Source organism: Pundamilia nyererei, unplaced genomic scaffold (assembly GCF_000239375.1).
Source record: "Pundamilia nyererei isolate P.nyererei 1_Seehausen unplaced genomic scaffold, PunNye1.0 scaffold00068, whole genome shotgun sequence".
In the NCBI taxonomy this organism is placed as follows: Eukaryota; Metazoa; Chordata; class Actinopteri; order Cichliformes; family Cichlidae; genus Pundamilia; species Pundamilia nyererei.
In genome coordinates this window covers 1540846-1564166 of record NW_005187469.1, presented here as the reverse complement: position 1 = coordinate 1564166, position 23321 = coordinate 1540846, and the positions used below count along the sequence as shown (strand labels likewise).

Genomic DNA, 23321 nt, shown 5'->3' with positions numbered 1-23321 from the left:
TGTGTGTGTGTGTGTGTGTGTGTGTGTGTGTGTGTGTGTGTGTGTGTGTGTGTGTGTGTGTGTGTGTGTGTGTGTGTGTGTGTTCAGTTGCTCCTGTGTTAGGGTGTGGGAGTGCATTGGATGCCTGAGCAGGGTGTGAATGTTTAGCTTTACTTTGTTTGTGCACTGAAAAGTGAGAATAATGATATAGGTGTGTTTATTAACCTCGATCTGACATTAGTGGGGTTTGGGTTTTTTTGGGGGTGGGGGGGGTCTCCCCATCTTCTAACCAAGAATATTCCGTGGTAAAAAGTCCCCCCAACCCACACATGCGCACTGTTACTGTGGTATTTCAGAAATGTGTACTATTTAGAATAGACTGAAAATATTTAAGCCTTTATGGGGTGGAGATGAATGCTTATCTGCAGAACAAAACCAAAGGCTAAAACTGTTGAACAACATTCTGTGTTACTGTGTTACGCATTTTCCTCCAAGAGAGGTCCAGAATTTAGAATAACCATCAAAGCTATGAGCAGACAGCTGTGCTGTGTGTAAGGTGAATGAAGAGGCTGGCACACCCTTGCAGTGTCTCTGCCTTTGTTGTTTCTTCTCTGTTCAGCTGTTTGGAATTTACAGGTATACAGATACATAGTTGCTACATTAATGTGGCTCAAAATGAGCTGCAAGATGTGTGTGAACTGCAGGTTTGACATCCGGAGAAACGCCTGACCTTTAATCCCGAGGAATCTTAATGATTGCTTTCCACGAGGTCTTGCATTTGTGGTGCAGACATTTGTCTCCCTGCTCAGGGGGCATTTGTCACTAAAAAACATGAGTGTTTTAAGGGGAGGGGTGCACACCAGCATTTTTCTTGTGTTTTTTGTTTGTTTTGTTTTTTTCCCATCTTATACAGGTTTAAGTATATGTTTTCAAAAAACATACAAAATCAATAAAAACTTGAATGTAAAAAATAAACACGAGTGTTGTCATGCTCTTCAGGGACGCTGGGATAAAGCAGACTTTTTTTTATTCTTCCTGTTATGATTGCCACAAATAAAAATCAGCATTTCATGATGAATTAGAGCAGGGGTGGGGAACTCAAGGGCCGGTGTCCTGCAGGTTTCAGATATCACCCTGGGTAAACACACCTGTATCAAATGATTAGTTCATTGCCAGACAACTTCAAGGCAGGTTGAAGAGGTAATTTAGCCATTTAAATCAGCTGCGTTGGATCAAGGACACGTCTAAAACCTGCAGGACGCCGGCCCTTGAGGCCTGGAGTTCCCCACCCCTGATATAGAGGAAAATGACCCCTGTCTATGCGTCATTTTCAGCAGCTCACTTGAGGTTTAAGATGAAAGTATTGCTACAGTTTGTTATCTGGGTGCAACCACAATATACAATATATGTGAGCAAGTGAAAAAGTATGTTACTCCAGACACGTAGACCCACCCAGAGAGAAACGTTGTGTGACTGGACCAATGAGCACAGCGTGCTCTCGCTGTTGCAATGAAAGCTGCTTAGCTACATTTTTTCTCGTGATTTCCAATTGTTGCTATGCAGCAGAGAGACGCCCTGATCTGGAATAACTTCCACGTCTTTAGATGCTGCACACTAAACGTTCCAGTGTATGGGGCAACCTGTAATCAGTAGATTTATGGCATGTACCACTATATGAAAGTGTTATGTAAATTACTTTCTGACCCTTTGGATGTTCCACTGTTGACTGTACACAGTGTCCCTCAGTGTTTGTGGCACAGGTCTGCTCCAAGCTTTGACTCAGGCTTAATAGTGAGGTGTCAGGGTGACATAGCCAAATGAGAACGACTTAATTTCCTTGTTATAAATTCAGGGAAAAAAGGCTCAAGGAAGAAAAAGGAAAAATCAGAAAGGGGAAAAAAAATTGATCTCACTGTGTAAACTATCGTCTCCTGAATATTCTCATTAATTTGGAGCTCTCAGATTGGGAATGCTGTGTTTTTTTTAGTTATGGTAGCAGAGAAATTTCTTGGATATACTAATGCATCAAGTTGCTATTGTCTGGCAGTAGATAGAGTTTTCCAGCATGCAAGACAGAAACCTATAAACGAAATTGTCCCAGCAGATGTCACCTTTAAATAAGTCAGTGCGATTTCTATGAGGTATTTAGTCTCTGTTTATGTTTCCTTCATGGTAGTGTGATTATTCTCCAGCACATTTCTTTCCGGGATAATAAATATATCCTTTATCTCTGATCCCAGGGACTTAACAGGATACAGAGGTAGAGAAATATGGGATAACATAAAGACCATTTGTTCTGCGTCCACTTATCAACCACACATGGAATCACTTCTTTCTTTGATTATTTTACTGCTGCTAATTATTTCTACACATGTCTTCCATATAAATTTTTAATGTTCTAATACTCAAGTAAAATGTAACTATAATAAAGGAAGGTGTGGTTGAAAGCAATTAGCTGTCACACATATATTTAGAATAATGGTTGCTCATATATAACATGAAGCAGGTTATTAGCAATGAGGTCAGCATGTAAACCAAATGCTCAGTTTCAGACAGATATCAGGCCGAGAGGATCATCTCGGGCACACAGCTCTGATGTGAACTCGTCTTTAGGAGTTAAAACAGGTTGTTTTAGAGGTCCAGTTTCAGTCCAGGGATAAGACAAATAATAACATAATAAAATAACAGTCCAAAAATAAAAACATTGAGCTGGAAATGAGGATAACCTTTTAATAATTATCGCACATTTTCTTTTTCACACAGCTTGTCCTCATACTGGCTTCCTCCCCTCACCCCAACCAGTCACAGGACATGGCCGCCTCCCTGAGCCTGATTCTGCCAGAGGTTTAAACGTTTTTCCTTGCCACTGTCGCCAAAGCACTTGCTCGAAGAGGGGTCATATGACTGTTGGGGTTTTCTCTGTATTATTATAGGGTTTTTACCTTACAATAAAAGCACCTTGAGCCACTTGTCATTATGACAAAACCAAATTCAATTAATGACAGTCCAAAAAAGAGATTTAATCTACACTGGGAGAAAAAAAATATGTTAAAAATTGTAAAAATGCCTTTCAGACCAATCAACAGTGAGCTGTTGTGCCAAAACTCCTCCTGTGCTACATATTTTTAGATATTTCAGAGCTGTAACTGTCCTTCTTCAGAAGTAAAAATGTATTTACAATGCAAATTTTACATGCGATTAAAAAAGGAAACAAATTGCAAAGATTACACAAAAATAATATATTCTTTTTAAAAATATGGATAAGTAAATAAAAAATATATAAGATGGGATAAAATAAATAAAAGGGGATAATGCTATATTGATTCTACATTAAATGTAATATTCATTAGCCGTATGCGTCACTTTACACAATGTGGATTACACATATGGCAAAACCTTGAAAATATATGTGTGGTTGTGTGTGTGTTTTGCCATGCTCACAAGGTTTCACCAACATAGGTATCAATAAAGGGGAATCTGGTGCCTCATGGGTTTATTATTAGAATATATGTCGGTTTTAAAAAAAAATTCTTTCAATAGATATTTGATATCAGCGCTGCGCTGAGTTTGTTGGCAGAAACAGTATAACTGTTTAGCCTCAGTTTATTTATAATATGAATTACTGTATGACTTTATGATGTAGTCCACAAATGAAACAGAAGTGGATCCAAAACTAAGCCCTGAGGGACCCCATATGATACACAAACTTTAAATAAGACAAGAGCAGCTCAGAAAACGTACCTCTAATGGGGGTGAGTTATGTAATCACCTAGGACAGACCAGATCAGACACTTTAGGGCTGTTTGATCCAATATTAACAATCATTAAGAATCACATGTGTAAAATATGGATACATCAGTGCTTTTTCAAATGGCCAGCAGTGGACAACTCCTCTGGTGGAAAAAAGAAATCAACTTATATAGAAACCTTTTAAAAGGGCAGTTCAGCTTCTCTTACAAACGGCTCAGTATCTTGGTCTCTATTTTTAAGGGTTTTGAGGTGTGCAGGACTTTACGGTGATGTTGCAGTGGTCATTTCAATCTTTTATCTACAGTTTATGCAAACAAGACTGTAAGGCCCAATTTCTGTGCTGCTACCTTTAAAACCAGACTGGTATTATTCTGGTATATTATTGGTATTATTCACTGAAGTCTTGAAAGGCCAGAATTATTATTTCTTTTTTGGGGTAAACGTGAAACCGAGTTGCCTAATATTATGTATCTTCTTATACGAATAACCTTGAGAGAAACCTTGTGACAAAACTCACCTATCCCTTTAAGGAATCAGATTTGCAGTTCAATACCATTTTGGGTTTGTAGCACTGGATCATTTTTCAGCTCTATAATTATCCCAAGGGATATAATCTTCACAATGCGTGTGACACACAGAGCCGAGTGAACGGTGCAGGAATGGAGCGTTTCCCTCTGGCTTTCTGAATTATGCATTCCTGCTTTGTTGGTAATTAAAAGACCTGTGCGAGTTTGGAGAGTGTGTCAGGGGCCCAATGAAAGGAAGGGCTGGCCTGAAGAAGGGAAGAAGAGAGGGAGAGTGCAGAGAACAGGTCGGTCCAGTCGTCCTCTGCAAGGTGGATGTTTGGGCGTTGACACACCTGTTAACCTGTTTGGGAGGAGCCACTGGCATTAAACACCGTGGTGACATGAGTGTGTGTGTGTGTTTGTATACTTCAGTGTGTTTGACAAGAACCAGAGAGAGCGGGAGTCAGAGACGAAGAAGGAGTGAGACAGAGAGAGAGTGAGAGTTTTTACTCAGGATCTCTGCTTGACATCCGCCAAGATGTTTAAGAAAAAGGAGAGCTCCAAGGACACTAAGAATGGTACACTCAAGGTCTCGGGGAAGATCAGCAAGTGAGTTATTCACTGTGGATTTTATGAATGCGTGTATGAGTGTGGTGACACTGTATCTCTGTCATGTTCCTCCTGTTCCTGTTCTTCTAAAGCCAAGAACTGTGTCATGTTTCCTGTGTGTTCTTGCTGCCCTCTTTCTCTGTGTGCGTCTGTTTTGTGGTTTATTATATTACAAGTTTAAAGGAGGTTTTAATGCATGTTTTCCTAGGGAATTCCTTCACTGCTTTCAAGTGCTGAGTTATGTGAGAGTTAATCTTTTGGAAAAAGCGAAAGCTAAATACAAGCCAGGGGTCAAGTTTACTTTGTAAACACGATGTGCAACGGTGTCCTGCAAGAGGACGAGTGAAATGAGGGAATTACGACTAAAAGTGAAATTGAAAGATGTTGTCATCCTGATTATCAGGCAGAAATTTACCCTAAACCTAATTTATTGGTGTTAGACCCTTGACAGGTGTCAGATCATTTGTTTTAGTAATTTTATTGTACTGGAGAAAAAAAATCATTCACAGAGAAACTTTCTGTCTGTGCAAAATGATTATTGGAGAGCTTTTGTTGCTTGAAGATGTAGGGAGTCCTATCAGGCTAGGCAGCTGTTCAGATCAGATATGGAAATATGACAGTCAGGTGGCACAGGTTCCACACATTTACATAAAGCTGACAGCAACCTGCTTTAGAGGATTGCGAATAAAAATGAATTCCATTTGATGCATAATGTGGGTGAGGTCATTTTCATGTGCTAAATATAAAGAGAAGGCTCATGAAGAGCCACTGAATGTAACTCATGGCAAATCTGCCAAAAGTCTCCGGATCACAGATCAGAACGCCATTTAAGTCGCTGCATTCAAAGCGGCGAAGTGGGATGATCACCTTTTTAAGTAATGGATAGTATTGAGGATGGGTTTTCTTCAGGTTTCCTCAGGATCAGTTTCTATTCATAGAAAGAGCCCCACATTCAGCTGCAGAGCCGACCACTTCACCTTTTTGTTCCTGGGAGTAACAAAAGACCGCTGACGTGATCTCACCGTCAGGTGGTGTCCGGCTTGTGCCTTCACCTTGGCTCGGCTTCAGACATATTTTCTCTCTGCTGAGGCGTGATGAGGGCTGGGTTGTCCGTTTTGCTTAGCTGGTTTCTGCCTCTCATGTGGGCGTTGGTTTTTAACTGTACATTACAGAGTGACGCACAGGAAGTGCTGTTCGTTCCATTCAGTCATTTCTATTGTCTGATAATTGTTTATTTATTAGTTTAAGAAAATTTGTGAATCGCAATCAAAGATGATTCCTGGGTGTTTGTTGGAAATGACACGGACAGCTGGAGAGCTGCGATGTATGGATTTGTGCATTAGACATGGCACTGGGACGTTTTTAAATGTTTTTAAAATGAAGGTACAAATAAAGGTAAAAGTGGCAGCTAATGCTCGGGTCAGGCTGAGTCTCCAAGAAGTCGAAAAGCCCAAAGACGTCATGGAAAAATTTGTATTTGTGTGTGTTGAGTCTGGGCGGCTCTCAGACATTCATCTTGTTCTGCTGGTGCCTTTGGTTACATCACAGATTAGAGCGCTGGTTACGCAGGGATTTAATAATGACTCTGCTGACTGTAAAGCACAGATTCATTTCGGCATTCAACATCCATTTCTTTGCTCCAGTGGTCATGTTGTAAAATAACAATTCTTGAACCTAATTTTACTATGAAATCAGACCTTTTTGTTTACAATATGAGTTTAGCTTGAGGGGGAAATGAGGGTGTTTGTGCAGAAGATGTGAGATCTTACTATCATCTAAAAAATGCAGGCAAGCCCTTCTAAATGATGCAGATAATCCAGTTTAAACTGGTTTTCTGTAGCAGTCATTCATTTAATAATTTACTAAAAACCACCAACTGTTGAAGAAGAGCAGTTTAACGATTTCTTTAACCATTTTTTAAAAATTGGCTAAAAGCTCAGCATGACCACACAAGCAGCCCGCACAAATAGTTGATTCATGCTGAGGAAAGCATAAAGTTCCCCCAAAACACCTTATGAGAAACTCAAAGTATCACCTTACAAGACACTCCTGGAAAACCCTGCACAGCCACTCCTGCACAGGAATATCACACTGCTGCTTGATAAAAAAAAACAAAAAAAAAATGACACATTTGATGCAGATACTGTATGTGTCTACATCAATGTATGGGTGTGACCAGTAATTCTTATCTGCTATTAATAAAAGAATAAAGTGAATAAACCAAAGGTGACAGCTTTAAATAAAAGAGATCAGAAATCAGACCTTTATTCATTTCAGTCCCTACACAGTTCACCTTTATCAAGACAAACTCAGAACTAAATATCCGACATGTAGGAAAGTAAAAAAGTAAAATATAAAGATCTGTAAATTACAGAAGACAAACTAGAGATTAAAGCCACTTTTAAAATTTACCTTTAAAAATCCAAATTGAGTGCAATTATTGGAAATATGGCGCCATGCGTAGTATAGCGAGTGTTTGGTATGTTTGGCTCATGCTCCTCTGTCTGATGATCACAGACTCTCTTTTTTTCATGTATTTATTTGATCATTTGTTTTTTTAGAGCAAAGACGATAAATCTCTTCCACAGCCCACTGCACCTACTGTTTCTATAAACAATGGTAACTAAACAGGTTTTTCTTTGACTGCAAAGGTGGGAATGCATACCTGTCCTTCCTGCTGAGTGAGCAGGAACAGGGCAGTCGTTGTGACAGCAGCTGCAGAACCAGATTCTTTGATTTCGTTTTGCACATAAGTGTAATTTCAGCATCAGTGTGACCTTTCTCAGACTGAATCCTCGGCCCACTGGTCATTTCCTCTATAAGCAGTTTTCAAAAGCGCTGACTCTCTTTTAAAAAAGCAGTTTAAAATCGTTTAATTTTCTTGATTTCGTTTATTCTTTGTCTTGATCTTTGAGCTTGTTTTTATTATGTTTTTCACATTTAAATCTATTTTACTCTATTTTATGTGCAACACTTTGTGACTACTTATCTGTTAAAAGGGCTTCATAAGTAAACTTACTGACACTGGTTAATATAACCATGTTATTCTTTATAATAACATGGTTATTACCGGTGGGCAGATAGTGATTTTTCGTTTTTATGTTAACGGTATAAACAATGAAAGGTGGTGGATTGTCCAATGGTTGTGATCGACTCTGGGCTGGACCAATTACAATACATCCATGTTGAGGTGAAAAGCAAGCGATTTGTCTCATACTTCAGCTAGAATGAAAAAAAGACACAAAGCTGGAGTTATTCTGTGTATTTGTGTGTTTATTCTGCCTCTTCTTCTCTCATCCCTCATCGTCATAGAAATCATACATATATACCAACAAGACTGTGCATCACTGTCACAACAGCGTTTGTTTTCATTCAAAGGCTTTATGGTTTTTCCTATAATACTTGGTGGGCCGGTCTCTAGTCAAAATACCTGGGCTGATTTTTTGTCCCAGTCCAGCCCAGTCTGACAGCTTTTCATATCTCTTTTCTTAATGTTGACACTGACAGATACACCAAAAAATTGTGCTGCTAAGATTTTTTCATCTGTATTTTTTGAACTGTAGCTCTACTTTAGCAACATTTTTTAAACTTCAGAGACTGCTGTGCAATGTATCGCACATGTCATTACTAACAAAAGCAAAAGTGTAATATGTTGAAAGTTGCCATATTTAGAATGTGTGTGTGTGTGTGTGTGTGTGTGTGTGTGTGTGTGTGTGTGTGGAGGTGGTATACAGTTTTATACAGCTGTGTAAAATACATAAATCTCAGTTAATGAGGCAAAACCTGGATTTTAAAAAGTCTATTTTTAACACACACACACATTGCTGAACCAATTATACACAAACATATCTCCAAAACCCAGTTTGCAGTTTGCAAAAACTTTGATTTAATCTAATTTAACTTTTAACTGAGCTCTACCCCATGATTTATTCAGGCAGTAGATACAAAGCCTCTTAAATAAAACAAATACAATATTTGTCTCCAATCCCAAAGACTTCACCTTCATGGGTGTAGCTAATCTCTCAATGGAATGTCTTCCTCCTCCTCATTTTGACAATCTTAGTCATTGCTTTGCTTTACTCCGAGCAGCGACACAATCAACACAAACACTGACAGAGGGAGTGACAGTCAAAGTTCAAGAATGGGTAGAATTTAAGGAACGTTTTGGGTGTGGTGCGAAGGGTGGAAAAATCCTACTCCATCCTAAAAGATCTGGAAACTGTGCAGTTTGTGCAAAATAAAAAACACTGAATGGAAAAAATAAAAACACCCTCACTGTGCAGATTTTTTTTATATAAAGGATGACCTGGGGATGTGAAGTTTGTCCACAATATAAATAAGTCTTTGTTGGTAGTGAGAGTGCTCATAAAAATGCACACCATAAGGTTTGACTGTAATCAAGCTGTTAATTATTCAAAACTTCTGCGTGGGAGTACTCGTATACTTACCAATTCTGTATCATCCCTGAAATGATGTGTGCTGCTGTTCAACCTCTGACCTTTGTTGTCTGCTGCAGGTCACAGGCCACCGACTTGGCCTTGCTGATCACCCAGATGCAAAAAGATGCAGACTTGGTGGAGAAAAACGTCCTCAGGGCTGAGGAGCTGCTTGCTGTGGTAAGAACAAAACAAAACCTCTAATTTTATGAACGATTGCCTTCATTGCTTTGTAAAAACGTCACCTTATCTGTTGTCTGCCTTTGACAGGATTTTGAAAATGACAAGAAAGAGCTGCCGTACCAGCATCAGAGGGAGATCTCAGATGAGCTGGGTGAAGCTGAGGGCCTGCTGAAGAAGCTCTTCATAGATGTTGACAAAGCCAAGAACCTAAAACATCCACAAGCCACAGATATAGAGAGCGAGTGAGTTCATGCAGAATAAATACAACACAGAAGATTTGCAGTATACCTGGTCCCTCCTCTGAGAACATACTGAGGATTTTAAAACACTTTAGCTGTTTAATATCATTAACTTTGAACTCATTGGAGCTCCACATTAACCACAGTTGTTTGTTTCTTTGTGTCTTTTCTGCCCTTTGATGACTCCAGTGTCCTTCATCTTCATGAGCGCTGGCTGAAGGACTGTACCGTCTACAGAGACATCTACGAGCAGATTGATGATGTGTCGCGGATGCCCTTAATTGACTGGGGGCCTGTTTTAAGTGAGAAGCAAGTAAGTACTGTTACACTGTCTGAACATCCACGTCAGTCTTTCATACTCTATTAAATATTAATGCTCTTATTGTCAACAAAAAGGACAAAAAGCTGTTTTAAAACTGCTGCCACCAACAAGTATTTTCCTCTGTAGTCAGACGCTCTGTAACAAAAACTGTTCAAACTTTGAGTCGCACTGTTGCTTATTTGAGCATCGTAGAGAAATCAGACTCCTTTGACATGATGTCAGCAATCTGTAATTTCTATGTAATTCTATCTATAGTTCCCTTTTTAGCTAGCACTAACCTGGCCACCCTTGCTGTTCTCCCTGCAAGCCACTTTGCAAACCCCCTCGACATCAAGTGTTTTGAAAAAAATCAAACTAAATATTTGCAGTCTTTTAAAAAGATTTAAGTCTCCATTAGGAACTACAGGGTGGGGAAAATGGCAGGATTGCTTAATAATAAATAACATTAACGGTATCCTTTAATCCTAATGTAATCTAAATGCACTTGTTTCTTTGTTTTACCGGCCTCACCCTGTCAGACCTGTCCTTTGATATCTCATCACTACATTTCCATGAACTGCTTTCTTCTGGTGTCTGTGCTTTCAGAAACTGGTGGATGTGGAGCAGTTTGGCCCTAGTATGGCTGATCTGGAGAAGCAGATTGCTGCTCACAACATCATACACAAAGAGATTGACGCCTACAACACGCAGCTCTGCCTCGCTTCTGCTGGCAGCAAGGTCTGCATGCATGATTACACAAGAACACATGCTTGCATGATGTGTTCTACTTAAAACTGATTGCAGCTTGTGTCCTTTATTAAGCAAAAAGCATTTCAAACAGCCGCTCACATTCGCTGTCTTGTTTTTTAAGGAGAAATACGACGCTCTGAAAAAACAGTACAACAACTTATTGGTGAGTTGCTTCAGTCACTTAATGTTCAAAGATAAACACAAGTCTTATTTCACTTTTGGTTTTGGCAGTGTAAAAAGCTCTGAGGCAATTTTTCTATTTTTTGTTTTTTTCTTTGTTGGAGAAAAAATGAAAAATGTAAATTTCTGCTTAAAATTTCCCCCAAAAAAGTAAAAAAAAATTAAAAGAAATTAAAAAAATCAAAAGAAAGAAAGAAAGAAATAATAATTATTACTTGAATAAATGAATAAAAAATTATTTTAGGGGTACTCATTTGTCTTTCCATTTTAATTAATTTCTCCTAAGGACAACTCCAAGTGGCGCCGTCACTACCTTAATAGCCTGTACGAGTACATGCAGGGCTGCAACAAGGAGCTGAACTTCCTGGCAGAAGAGCAGAATAAGATCAAAAAGCAAGACTGGAGTGACCACATGTTGGACCCTCCTGACGTTCGGAGGCAGTATGAGGTTAAGATTAATGCGTTTTTAAGTCAGATGAAAAATAGAATTGAAAGGCTCACCAATCACGAGGTGTGGCCTGTCCAGTGTGACAGAAGTTGTTTTGGTTCTGTACCTGGATGAATTCACACATAAATACATCAATTTTGATTTGATCTCATTTAGAATTTCAAGAACAACAGTCTGCTGTCCCACGAGGCCGAGGTGAACAAACTCCAGGACGAAGGCGAGAGACTTGTTGAAATGAAGCACCCCGCAAGCGACACAATACAGGTACTTGAAAAGCCCGTTAACAACATCAGCTTCACTCTTTCATCCTGAATGCTGTTTAAAGGTATGTCAACTCCCTTCATTATATTTCCAGGCTCAAAGAGATGATGTACGAAATGAGTGGCAGAAATTCCTCAATCTCTGCATCTGTCAAGAGACGCACCTGGAGAGCGTGGAGGATTTCAAAAGGGTGAGACAGAGTTCATCGCAATGCAGTGCTCAGTTTGCAACCTGTTCTGTCATCACCATTTGCAGATTTTATGCATAAACTCAAAACAAAACAAAAAGTGTGCTTTGTTCCGTTTTTCAGTACCAATATGACAGCGAGCAGCTGTCAGAGTCGCTGACCAAGCTCAACAGCACCCTGGACCCCAAGACTCTCAGCAAGAAGAGCAAAACTGAGAAACTGCTGCAGCTTGAGGTACGTCCAGCCACCAGTACTGCAACTCAGCACACATAAGAAATTCAGCTTGCACCCCTCTTTCAAGCTAGCAGTGAGGATTTTTAAAAAGTGAATGAGAAGGAGATTTGGATAGAAAATGAGGCACTGGGGCGGGCAAAGCTGGAGACAAGGAGACTCCAAAGTCCAAAAGTAAAACAGGGAAAGTCTCCAAAAGTTGATTCTGTTCAGTGGAAGCCTGAAAAGGGAAATTATAAAGTCTTTGAGTTATATTTATTGAATAATTCTCAAAGTTTATTTATTTATTCATATGTAAATGGACATATATATGAGAAAATATAAGGTGTAAACACAGCAGACTGAAGGAAAACTGTTAATTTGCTGGGCAGGTCACATGAAACTTTACAGTTCTGCCAATATACACCAGAACTAACAAAAACAAATACATAAAATGAGTTAAAGGTGCTCACACACCTGGTTTGCCACCACCCACTGATTGAGATGTGTTATAGAGCAGTCTTTCATTGCCACGGTACTGAAATCAGGAAGAAACAGAGGTTCATTTTGCGGGATATTACACTAAGTTTGTTAAACCCAGCAGAAAAATTATGTGAAAAGATATGTTTGGAATCTTTTTTTAATCTTTGTGTGTTTTTCCTACCAGGCGGAGGAGAAAGATGTGCAGAAATGTGAACAGCTGCTGGCTGACCTGAGGAAACGCAGCACCACCATCGCTCCACTGAAACTGCGACGTACGACCCCCAGCAGAGCCATCACTGTGGAGTCCCTGTGCGACTGGGAAACAGGCACGGTGGGGATCAATTTTTGTCTAAATGTAAAACTCTAACTGCATGTGGCTGCAGTAAAAAACAACAACAACTTTGGAAAGTGACTTGTCTGACTGAATCAATCGTTATTTTTTTAGGATTCTCTGCAAAGAGGAGACAAGTTCACCTTAAAATCAAACTCAGACGTTGCGAACTGGAATGTCATTTCCACTGATGGAAAAACTAAAAAATTCCCAGGAGTTTGCTTCCAGATCCCACCACCTGACTCAGAGGCCATTGATAAAGTGGACCTGTAAGTGCTGACAAGCTTTATTATTAATCAGCTCAAATGGCACATCCGACGTCTGCCCTTTCTTTGACTCCGCCCCTTTCTTTTTGTTCATTAGTTTGGGCCAGGAGCTTGCAGACATCAAGAAGAGAAGAGCCGCTCTGGCCGACTCCCTGAAGAATAACAAATCAGAAATCTCCAGGGCCCAGCAGTTAGGTTGTTGTCAATTAATTAAATGCATAAGTGTCCTCATTATATGCAATCACTGCATCTTTAAACCACAACTAAAGTGAGATCAACCATTTAAAAAGCTCTCCTTTTCCTCCTTCAGCCCCAGTGTCTTCTGCCCCCATGGACCCCAAAGTAGCAGCCCTCTCTCAGCAGCTGGACAAGCTGGACAATGACCTGGCCAAAGCGGAGGAGAGCATGCTGAGCCGTCTGCGAGCCCCGCTGAGCCGCAGTGATCCCGCTGGTGATCTGGCCAAAAGGATGAAGGAGCAGGAGGTGAGAAAAAACACAAACTAACATCAGCACCAGCTAAATATCATTCACCACGTGACACCAAGAAACTAAAACAAACCATATAAAAGCCATTATTTTGCTGTTATTATCCTCGTATGTGTGTGTATGCATTCATACCCTATACAGCATAAAGGGATTCTTCACTCCTGCAGACTGTCAGCATGAAATGATTATGCTGTGAATTATACTTATATCTGATGTTTAATGGAGGGTTGTATGGATGCTCTTTACAGCAAACTGCTCAGACACTACAGGCTCTACAGCAGCAGCAACAGGCTGCACAGGCTGGCATGCAGCCCCTGCTGGCTAAAGATCCCAACGGGGCCTCTTCGGGCCTGCCGCTCAAACTCAGTGCTGCCAGCAACAAGTCTGACAACCTTGCTGCACTTGCTGACCTTTACAATAAGAAGTAAGAGCTTGTTTTATGGCGGGGTTTGATTTTGGAACAACATTTTTAAAAACTTAAATCAGTTTTTCATTCTTCTATCCATCTTTGTTAAGTTGTGTTACTTGAGTAGATGATCTAGATAACAGATAACCTTAGTATATTTAGTAGTTTATTTATCTTCTTTTCTGCAGAGCAAATGCCTCACTTAACCTGGAGAAACAGATCAAGAAGGTGGATGGTCTCGTCTCCGGCTTTGAGAAAAGGCTGAGTGAAGATGGTCCGATCCCTGATGGCCCAAAAGCAATTGAAACCCGTGCTGTGGAAATTCAAGTAAGGAAGTCTTGACCATACAAATTTGAATTCTCTTGCATATCTCTAATGTTCACTTTGAATTGAACATCTCCTTTGTGGTGTTTAGAGCCAGCAAAAGTCTGTGGCAGCTGCTCAGAATGACATGAAGAAGCTCAGCAAGGATCTGGAGACCACAGAGCAGCTGTGCAGCTCTCTGCAGCAGGGCTACCAGGAGTACTGCCCGGACATCCAGCGCCAGAAAACAGAGGTCAAGCAGCTACAAGCACGTTATACCAACGTTGCCAACCAGCTGAAGGAGAGGTGAGAGTCAGACTGTGAACACATCATCTCAGTCCCTTCAGCTTTATTAGAAAGACAGACTACAGTGGTTTTCCCTCATCAGCCTTTTAAATCACTTAAATCAAGCAACAAGGAAGTGAGAAGTACCTTTACGATTTGATCGGGCATTTGCAACCTGCAACGGGGTTAATCTGTACTTCATCTATAAATCTATATACATCTATATATAACCTATAAAAATGTGCTACTACACTACTAAAAGGTAAAACAGGTTTCATTACATAAGGCGTTTCTGTTGTCATAATGTACCTAATACACCAATACCTCATAATGTGCCTAATACCTCTCATATTCCTCTCAGAGAAAGCACCTTACTCGAAACTGCAGGAAAGAACCAGGAGTTCCAGAGCACATGTAAATCCCTGAACTCATTCTTGGACAACCTGCCAACAAACAAGATAAGCCCCAATGACGATCTGTCTCAGATTGCTGCTAAGAAGAGCTCTCAAGAGGTGAGACTGTCTTCTGATTATTTACCTTTAAGTATCACATAAGAATAAAATAACAACCTGGCTACCCACTCCACACATAATGTCTTTTTGATTTATGGATGTATAAACATTATTCTCAATATGAACCTGTAGAAATTCACTATGATTATGACAGGACAGTAACTTTAGGTGATTAATATTTCTATACCTACTCATTGCAGAGGGTGATGGACGACCTGACGCGAAAGGAAGCTGACATGGAAAAGGTGACGAGCCTCTCTCAAGACCTGCAGGATCTCCTCAATGTAAGCCTCCTAACTTATAATAAATAATATAATACAATAATTTATGGAACCATGGTGTAGCGGTACAACCCTGGGAGGAAATGCTAATCCTGGGGCTAATGGGACTTCCCTCAGGAAGGGCATCCAGTGTAAAGACAAATGTGTTGAAAGTTAAAAAAGCATAGAATGCATAAATGCATTTTAGGCAACACAGAAAGTAAATTAATACATTTTAATTTTAACATTAGCAGACATGGCTCGTACTTAAAGATTTTGAAATAGGCAACAAATGACATGAAACAATTCAAAGATTTTAAATCTTCACGTCTCTGCAGGAGTACGAGACCAACGTTGACACGTACAACAGTACGCTTGAGGACGCCGGCGCCACCGTTCCGAAGAAACCACGTATGCCCACACTGTCTGAGGCTATTCAGAAAGAGGTAATGTCTGTGTGTTTTTCAACATGATACAAACTTCTCACATTTATTTATAGATCGAGGTGACATGAGGTTTGCTTATTACAGGAAAAGAGTCTGGTGAACCGCTACGCTGAAACAAAAGCTGAAAACACCCAGCGCCAAAAACAGATGGGCCTGGCTAAGAATCTCATATCACGAGTAAGAAAACAGTGAATGAATTTATTATCTTTTGTATGCATTTAGATTATGCTTTCCATAAAACTAAAGCTACATTGCAAATAATATTACTTTGAATAAATTTGCTTTTCCTGCTGCAGAATGAAGAGACAGTTCAAGCAGTGGCACAGCAGCAAGTGCGGTCTGAAAGGAGTACTTTTGAGTTAGATGGTCTGGTAAAAGAGCTGGAGGAGGAGAAGGAGAGGAGGACTCATGCTGAGACAAACCTGAGAACTTTCAAAGACAGGTTTTTGTCTTTGAAGAGTCGCCGTGGAGTTGAACGTGTCGAGGAGAAAGAAGTACTAAAGTACTACCGTGACCCAAAAGTGGAAAGTGATCTGAGGGCTCTGCAGCAGACGCTACATGAGGAAATCATGAAGCGCACCACCATACAAACTGAGGTTGAGGTTACAAACACAAAAGTCACCACCCTGGCAGAAACCGTAAAGAGCGCTCCACCAAAACTGGTGACTAGAGAGGTGACAGAGTTTGAGAAAGATCCCCAGCTGGATACAGAGGCTGCTAAGCTGAGAGATCAAATAACGAAGATGAGAGAAGAAATTCAGATGAGGGATGGGGAGCATATTCAGATGAAGACAGAAGTAACAATTCTCCAGCAGAAGAGGCCAACAATCAAAGAGAGGGTGGTTAAGAAGGAAGTGGTTAAAGTGGAGAAAGACCCAGAGATGCTGAGAGCAGTGCAAACATTTGAGACAGAAATTTCTGACGAGAGCAAAAGGACCAAGCTCCTCAATGATGACATCTTCCAAACAAGGAGTCAGATAAATGCACTAGAGAGGCTGATTCCTAACATTGAGCCTAAGATAATCACTAAAGAAGTCAAAAAGATTGAACAAGACCAAGACCTAATCAACAAATCCCAGAATATTCGAACAAGCCTGGAGGAAGAGAGAATTGAAAACAACTCTCTGGTCAATGAATTGACGGTGCTCCACAACCGTTACAGAGAAGTTTACGAATGGAAACCCAGAGTTGAGGTGAAGGAAATTGTTAACGAGATCTACAGGATAGACCCAAACACAGAGGTGGAGATAATGCGGCTCCGCAAAGAGATACAAGACTACAGCAAGCAGCGCTCTGACCTTGAAAGAGGGCTCACCAAGGTGACAACTGAACTGAACATCATTCAGTCAGAGAAGCCAAGAATTGAAACAAAAGAAGTTTTCCAAGAGGTAGTTAAAGAGGAAAGAAGCCCCGAAAATGAGAGAGAAATTCAGAGGCTAAATGACCAGGTGCATAATTTACACAGCAATTACGACTCCCTCCAAGACCAGCTGAGAATGCTCCGGCAAGAGAGAGATGAGTGGAAGGCTGAAAAGTCAAAGGTAGAAACCCAACTTGTCACCAGAGAAGTTATTAAGTATGAGCCCGATCCACTCCAAGAGAAAGAGTTTGACCGCTTGAGAAATAATGTGCGGGAAGAGACACAGATTCGGCGCACCATTGAAGAGATGGTGTTTGACCTGAAGAATAAATACATCCAGTTGGAGAGACAGAAACCAGAAGAGAAGGTGGTTCTCCAAGAGGTTGTTCGTTTGCAGAAAGACCCAAGGCAAATGGTCGAGCACGAAAGGCTTAGCAGGAACCTGGATGAAGAAGTAACGAACCGGCGTCAGTTTGAACTGGAGCTACAACAGTTAAGAACAAAGGTGGAAGAGAAAGAGAGGATCCTCAGAGAGAGTGTTGAACGCCAAAAGAGGATTCAAGCTGAGTCTGAAGTCAGAGAGATTAAACTGCGTATCTCACAGCTGGAAAATGCCCCACCACCTGTTGAGGAAAACATAGTTGTCGAGGAGGTGCTCAAGGTGGAGAGAGACCCGAAACTGGAGAGGCTGACAAGCAGTCTGCGGTCAGACATGGACAAGGAAACCAGTGATATTCTGAGACTGCAGAGAGAAATCCGTAACATCAACATAAAGCTTGAAATCTTGCAGAAAGAGAAGTCCAGTGAGAGGACAGTCTACAAAGAGGTTGTCCGTGTTGAAAAAGACCAGGCAGTTGAGGCTGAGAGGGATCGCCTGAGAGAACAGGTGTCTCAAAGTAAATTTGCCAGACAAGACCTCGAGGATGAACTTAGACGTTTCAATGACAAAATCCATTTCCTAATGAACAGCAAATCTGCTACTTCAAGAGAGGAGACAACCCTGATTATGAACCGAGATGCCTTACAGAGAGAGAAGGAAGACCTCACTCGTGAACTTAGATCCCTTGATGGCAAGAGGCACGATATCAGCCTGTCCTTCCAGCAGCAGAGCCGACTGATGAGTGAAAGAACGCAGATGAGCAGACAGAGAAGCATTAAGATGGAGTCTGATGTCATGCGTTTGGAGAGGGACATCTTGGACGAAAAAGACAAGATCCATCAGCGAGATAGCATCATCCGTGAGCTTATACAGAACCTACAGAGAGAGGAGAGTGCAGAAACAAGAACCAAAGAGACCAATGTCTCTACAAAGATCACAATTTTGGACCCAGTTACCGGCAAAGACATGTCTCCTTATGATGCCTACCTTCAGGGCTTGATTGATCGTCCGCAGTACATTCACTTGCAAGAGCTTGAGTGTGACTGGGAGGAGATCACTTCATTGGGACCTGATGGGGAGATATCTGTACTCCAGGATCGCAAGAGTGGAAAGCAGTACTCCATCAAAGATGCGCTGAAGGAAGGAAGATTGACAGAATATGATCTGCAACAGTACAAACAAGGAAAAATTCCCATCTCAGAATTTGCCTTGCTCGTCGCTGGTGACAACAAGAAGCAGTCCCAGTTCAATTCAATCACCCCAAAATCCACCACATCACTCAATTCAGCACCTATTAACCTATCTGCTGCCAAAGAAACCTACCCAGTTGCTGGAATAATAGATACAGACACTGACACCTGCTATACAATACGTAATGCCACCGTGAGTAAGCTAATTGATTCCACAACTGCCCAAAGACTTCTGGAGGCTCAGGCATCAACAGGAGGAATCATTGACATCAGCAATAAAGGGAGATACACGGTTCACAAGGCAGCAAACAGAGCCCTCATCGAGGATAGTCAAATCCAGAGACTGCTCAATGCACAGAAGGCTTTCACTGGAGTTGAAGACCCTGTGACCAAAGAGCGTTTGTCTGTGGGAAAGGCTGTTCAGAAAGGCTGGATGCCGAAGGACACTGCCATTCGCTTCATGGAGGCTCAGCACCTGACCGGAGGGCTGGTCGATCCAGATACCGGTCACAGAGTTAGCATCTTGGATGCCGTTGGGTCCAGAATGATTGACAACACAATAATGAGAGACCTGGAAACTGAGTCCGCCTACATCAAAGATATTATAGACCCAATCACAAAGGAGAAAATCAACTACAAGCAAGCTCTGAATCGCTGCAGGAAAGACCCAAATACAGGCTTACCAATGCTGCCTGCCTCTTCCAAAGGGTCTGGTTATAGTCCAGTGTACAATTCGACTAGATATGCAAGATTTTAGATATGTTTACTTTTTGGAGACATCTTTTCTATATGAAATCCATACATTACTTATAATGGACATTTTGACTCAGGAAAAGTCTTCTACTGCAAAGCTTTCTCTCTAGCCAAAATAACTGCTGCTGAGTTTTTTTGTTTACTAAAAATGTTTGATGTGGGCAGATTTTTCTTTTTTGGTTTAATTTAAAAACAGTATACATGAAGTTTATCTTTAATATTAATGTGTTATTAGGGATACTGGGACATGGTGCAATGGTATTTGCCAAGATTAATTGATTCTGTATTACTCATGGGTTTTCTTATAAACTGTTCATTGAATTTTATCTTGTTTGATACCTTATAAAGAAACAAATATCAATAAAATAAATTATAATGGTTAAAGTGTATGGACTCTCATTTTCAATGCTGTGCAGTCTCTAAAGTAAAGAAAAATGCTATGAAAAAGTATTTACTTCATCTTGATTTCTTAGTTTTTTTTATATATGTGAAACTTAAATGTTTCAGATCATCAAACATCTTTTAATATTAGAAAAATATAATATAATCGTGTAATAGAGGTCATGCCAAAGTATCTCAACAAGATTAAATACAAGACTTTGACTTGGGCAGTCCAAAACCTTCTTTTTTATTTGCTTCTTGAGATATTCAGAGGTAGACTTGCTGATGTGCTCTTAGTCGTTGTCCAAGTGAGCTTGGGCTTCAGTGAATGAACTGATCGTCCATGTCCTGAAACAGCAGGGGAGCCCCAGACCATCACACTACCACCACCATGTTTGACTGTCGGGTTGATGTTCTTTTTATGAAACAACTAGATGCAACAGGACACAACCCTTCCACCAAGTTTATCTTTTATCTCATCAATCCACAGAATACTTCCCCCAAAGTCTTGGGTATCAGTAAGATGTTTTTTTGGTAAATATGCAATGACTCTCTGTTATTTTTGTTCAGCGGTGGTTTTCATCTTGGAACTCTCCCATCTTTGTCCCGTATTTTTCCCGTTGTTGAATCAATAACACGGACCTTAAGTGTTGTTCTGGGTTCTTTTGTGAAATCATGGATGAGTCGATGATGTGTTCTTGGAGTAATTTTGGTTGGCTGGCCACTCCTGGGAAGGATCACCACTGTTTCCTCCATTTGTGAATAAAGGCTCACAGGGTTGTTCACTGGAAACACTGCCTTAGATATATCTTTGTAACCATTTCCAGGTTGATAGATGTCAGTAACTTTGTTTCTCAGCCATTTCTTTAGACAGTGGCATGATGTGTTGCTTTGTGAGTTCTTTTAGGCCGCTTCACTTTATCAAACAGGTTCTATTTAAGTGGGGTTTTTTTATTCTACTTGCCTGACAGTGATCAGGCTTGGGTATGGTTAGTGAACTAGAACCCAGCTTTCCAACAAAAGGTTTTCAATCACGGTTAATTCATGACTTAAAAAGTGGGGGGATTCGTTTTTGACATAGGGCCACGTAGGTTTGGATAGTTTTTTTCCTTAATAAATTAAATCATCAAATATTCCATCCATCCATCCATTCGCTTCCGCTTGTCCTTTTCAGGGTCGCGGGGGGCGCTGGAGCCTATCCCAGCTGTCATAGGGCGAAATCATCAAATATTAAATAAATTAATCAATAAAACCTGTATTTTTAAATTTACTTGGGTGATCTTAGACTAATATTAAAATTGTTTTCATGAAACATTTAAGGCAAATGATAGATTCCAAAAAGGGGCTTAAAAGGAAGCCACTGATGACTCAAACAATCCTTTATTTCAATTTGTACAAAAATTTCTACATCTGATCATTTCTTAATATTAACTTCTGCTAAGAACACACTTGGCTGATAAAATTAATGGGACAGACAACATAAACCTGACCTAAACTTTAACAGTCAGATGAGATTTCCCAATATTACGTTTGCAAAGTTTTTAAGACGCAATTCAGTCTCAAAGTAGCAGACAACGCACAGTTACAGAAAGGGGGCACCAGCTTGAGGTGCAATGCATAATATTCACCAAAACTCTGCTGGCTTAACAGCTGCAGAATCCTAACCTCTTCTGGCACTGATGTTTCCATGGCCAAGCTGCTCCTGATGGCCCAGTATGTTTGGACATATAGTGAAGTTTTATCATATTACATGCATACGGATATTTGCTCATATCTTTAAAGCTGTGTCCATGCCGAATCATCACCTTTAGTCTTCAGAATCACAGACAAAACTAAAAATGTGACATATTTATGAGCCATAAACCCAAACCATCTGTTTGTAACTCTTTAATGACCCTACAAGAAAATCTAATAATGCCCCACTAATGTGGGGCTTTAGCTGTTTAAAAGCAATCCCTTGATCAAGTGCAGAAAAATCCCAGATCAGGACAGTCATTTAAACTCTCAGAAGTGAACCCGTGTCTTTTACGCAAATTTAGACAGTTATTAAGTTCACTGTTCAGACAGCACAGCAAGGGGCATCACTGCAGCTCTGATGACCAAAGAAACCACATGAATAAAGTCCCTGATCATGTTGCATCTGCAGGTTGTGCACCCAGTTTGCGCTCCCTCTCTGTGAAGAAGTTTCTTTGTTCAGTGATGGCTTTCTCCAGAAGGGCAATGTTTACACCGTCAACACAGTTCAGCACACGGGCACGGACCATTGCACCGACTCCTGTAGGACAAGAAGTTACAAACACAGGCAGGTGATAGCACTAAAACATTAACACTAACACTAAAACAGACGCTTCCCAACACTTCCCAACCCCCTGAGCCACGGTCGCTCCAAAACAAACGCAAACAAACAAACATAGCATTTAAAGCTGGCATCAGGTCAACCACACACAGGACAAACTGACACTTGCTTAATGTTTTCCATTTTTAAGTTATGTGAGGGTAAATTAACATCTGAACAGTCCCCTGCAACATTTTTGCACACTGTCTGTCTGTGTGAAATATTTCTCTTACTCTCATCATTTTCTATCTCACCCAGCACAGTGTACTGGGCTCCAATTATGGGGTTGAAGGGCTCCACAAACAAGGTGTGGACAACCACACGGTGCTCTTTAGAAGCATGCTGTGCTGACAGCGTAGCCCTGGACTCCTCAGGCTGATAGCATACAAGTCTGAAAAAAAAATGAGTAAAACATTTTAAAGTGAATTTGGTTCATTTCCAGATCCGTGGTTTAGTTATTGAGCTATACAAGAGTAACTTTGTATGATTTACAATTTAAATAATCATTTACACAACCGGTTCACAAAAGCTACCCTTCAATATTTTTTTTTAAAAAGTGTGTAAACAGGGCAGTACGGTCTAAATCTATGTAGAAGATATAATCGCTGATCTGTGTATGTTTTAGTGGTTTAATGAACAGCCAATGGGGCCATAAAGTGTGAACAACACAGTAGCTTCTGTATGTTTAATCTGCTCCATTTGTTTTTTAAATTGATAGTAATAATTATAAAAGTAAACTTTATAAATTACTTACGTTTTAGGTGACAAACAGGAGAATAGGGGATAACGATAAATAAAGGTGTATGAGCAGAGAAGCGCTATGAAATCATTAATGTCAGTTACACAGTCATTTCTGCCTGAGTCAACATCTACCACCCTCAGTGCTGCTGCCAGTCAGTGAAGACAGCAAAAATCCTAGAGTGCAGAGAAAGTTCATTTTCAAAGATTTTCATTTTTAAGAGGAAATTTTCAGAAACTGTATGGTTTTAATAACAGTTTTTCAGACTTTAACTATCTTACAAACACCTTTTACTTGTACTGCATCCTATTGCCTTAATTTGTGAAAGTATAATAAGTCTCTAACTGTAACACATGCAGTGAAAAAC

The 23321-nt window shown here is 40.4% G+C and overlaps 2 protein-coding genes across 3 annotated transcripts; one reads left to right on the top strand and one right to left on the bottom strand.

Annotated features, from left to right (window-relative positions):
* Nucleotides 1-4374: 4374 nt before the first annotated feature.
* evpla (envoplakin a) lies at nucleotides 4375-19660 on the top strand. Of its 2 annotated transcripts, XM_013911641.1 has the most exons (23): nucleotides 4375-4540; nucleotides 4668-4844; nucleotides 9361-9460; nucleotides 9551-9705; nucleotides 9892-10015; nucleotides 10610-10741; nucleotides 10875-10916; nucleotides 11220-11381; nucleotides 11538-11645; nucleotides 11737-11832; nucleotides 11953-12063; nucleotides 12707-12853; nucleotides 12968-13122; nucleotides 13217-13314; nucleotides 13430-13602; nucleotides 13854-14029; nucleotides 14200-14338; nucleotides 14427-14620; nucleotides 14961-15111; nucleotides 15312-15395; nucleotides 15710-15817; nucleotides 15902-15994; nucleotides 16114-19660. In XM_013911641.1, exons 2-23 carry the CDS (start codon nucleotides 4774-4776, stop codon nucleotides 19501-19503), a joined length of 6009 nt encoding a protein of 2002 aa, XP_013767095.1. In that variant the 5' UTR covers nucleotides 4375-4540; nucleotides 4668-4773; the 3' UTR covers nucleotides 19504-19660. The 2 variants fall into 2 exon arrangements, with proteins under 2 accessions (XP_013767095.1, XP_013767094.1); XM_013911640.1 differs by having other exon boundaries at nucleotides 4375-4844.
* A 1581-nt stretch (nucleotides 19661-21241) lies between these two features.
* ten1 (TEN1 subunit of CST complex) lies at nucleotides 21242-23109 on the bottom strand (the record flags this gene model as incomplete). Its single annotated transcript, XM_005736321.1, has 3 exons — nucleotides 21242-22155; nucleotides 22449-22606; nucleotides 22970-23109. Coding segments are annotated over 3 exons (444 nt in total), but the record flags the coding sequence as incomplete, so codon positions are not given.
* Between the last annotated feature and the right edge of the window lie 212 nt (nucleotides 23110-23321).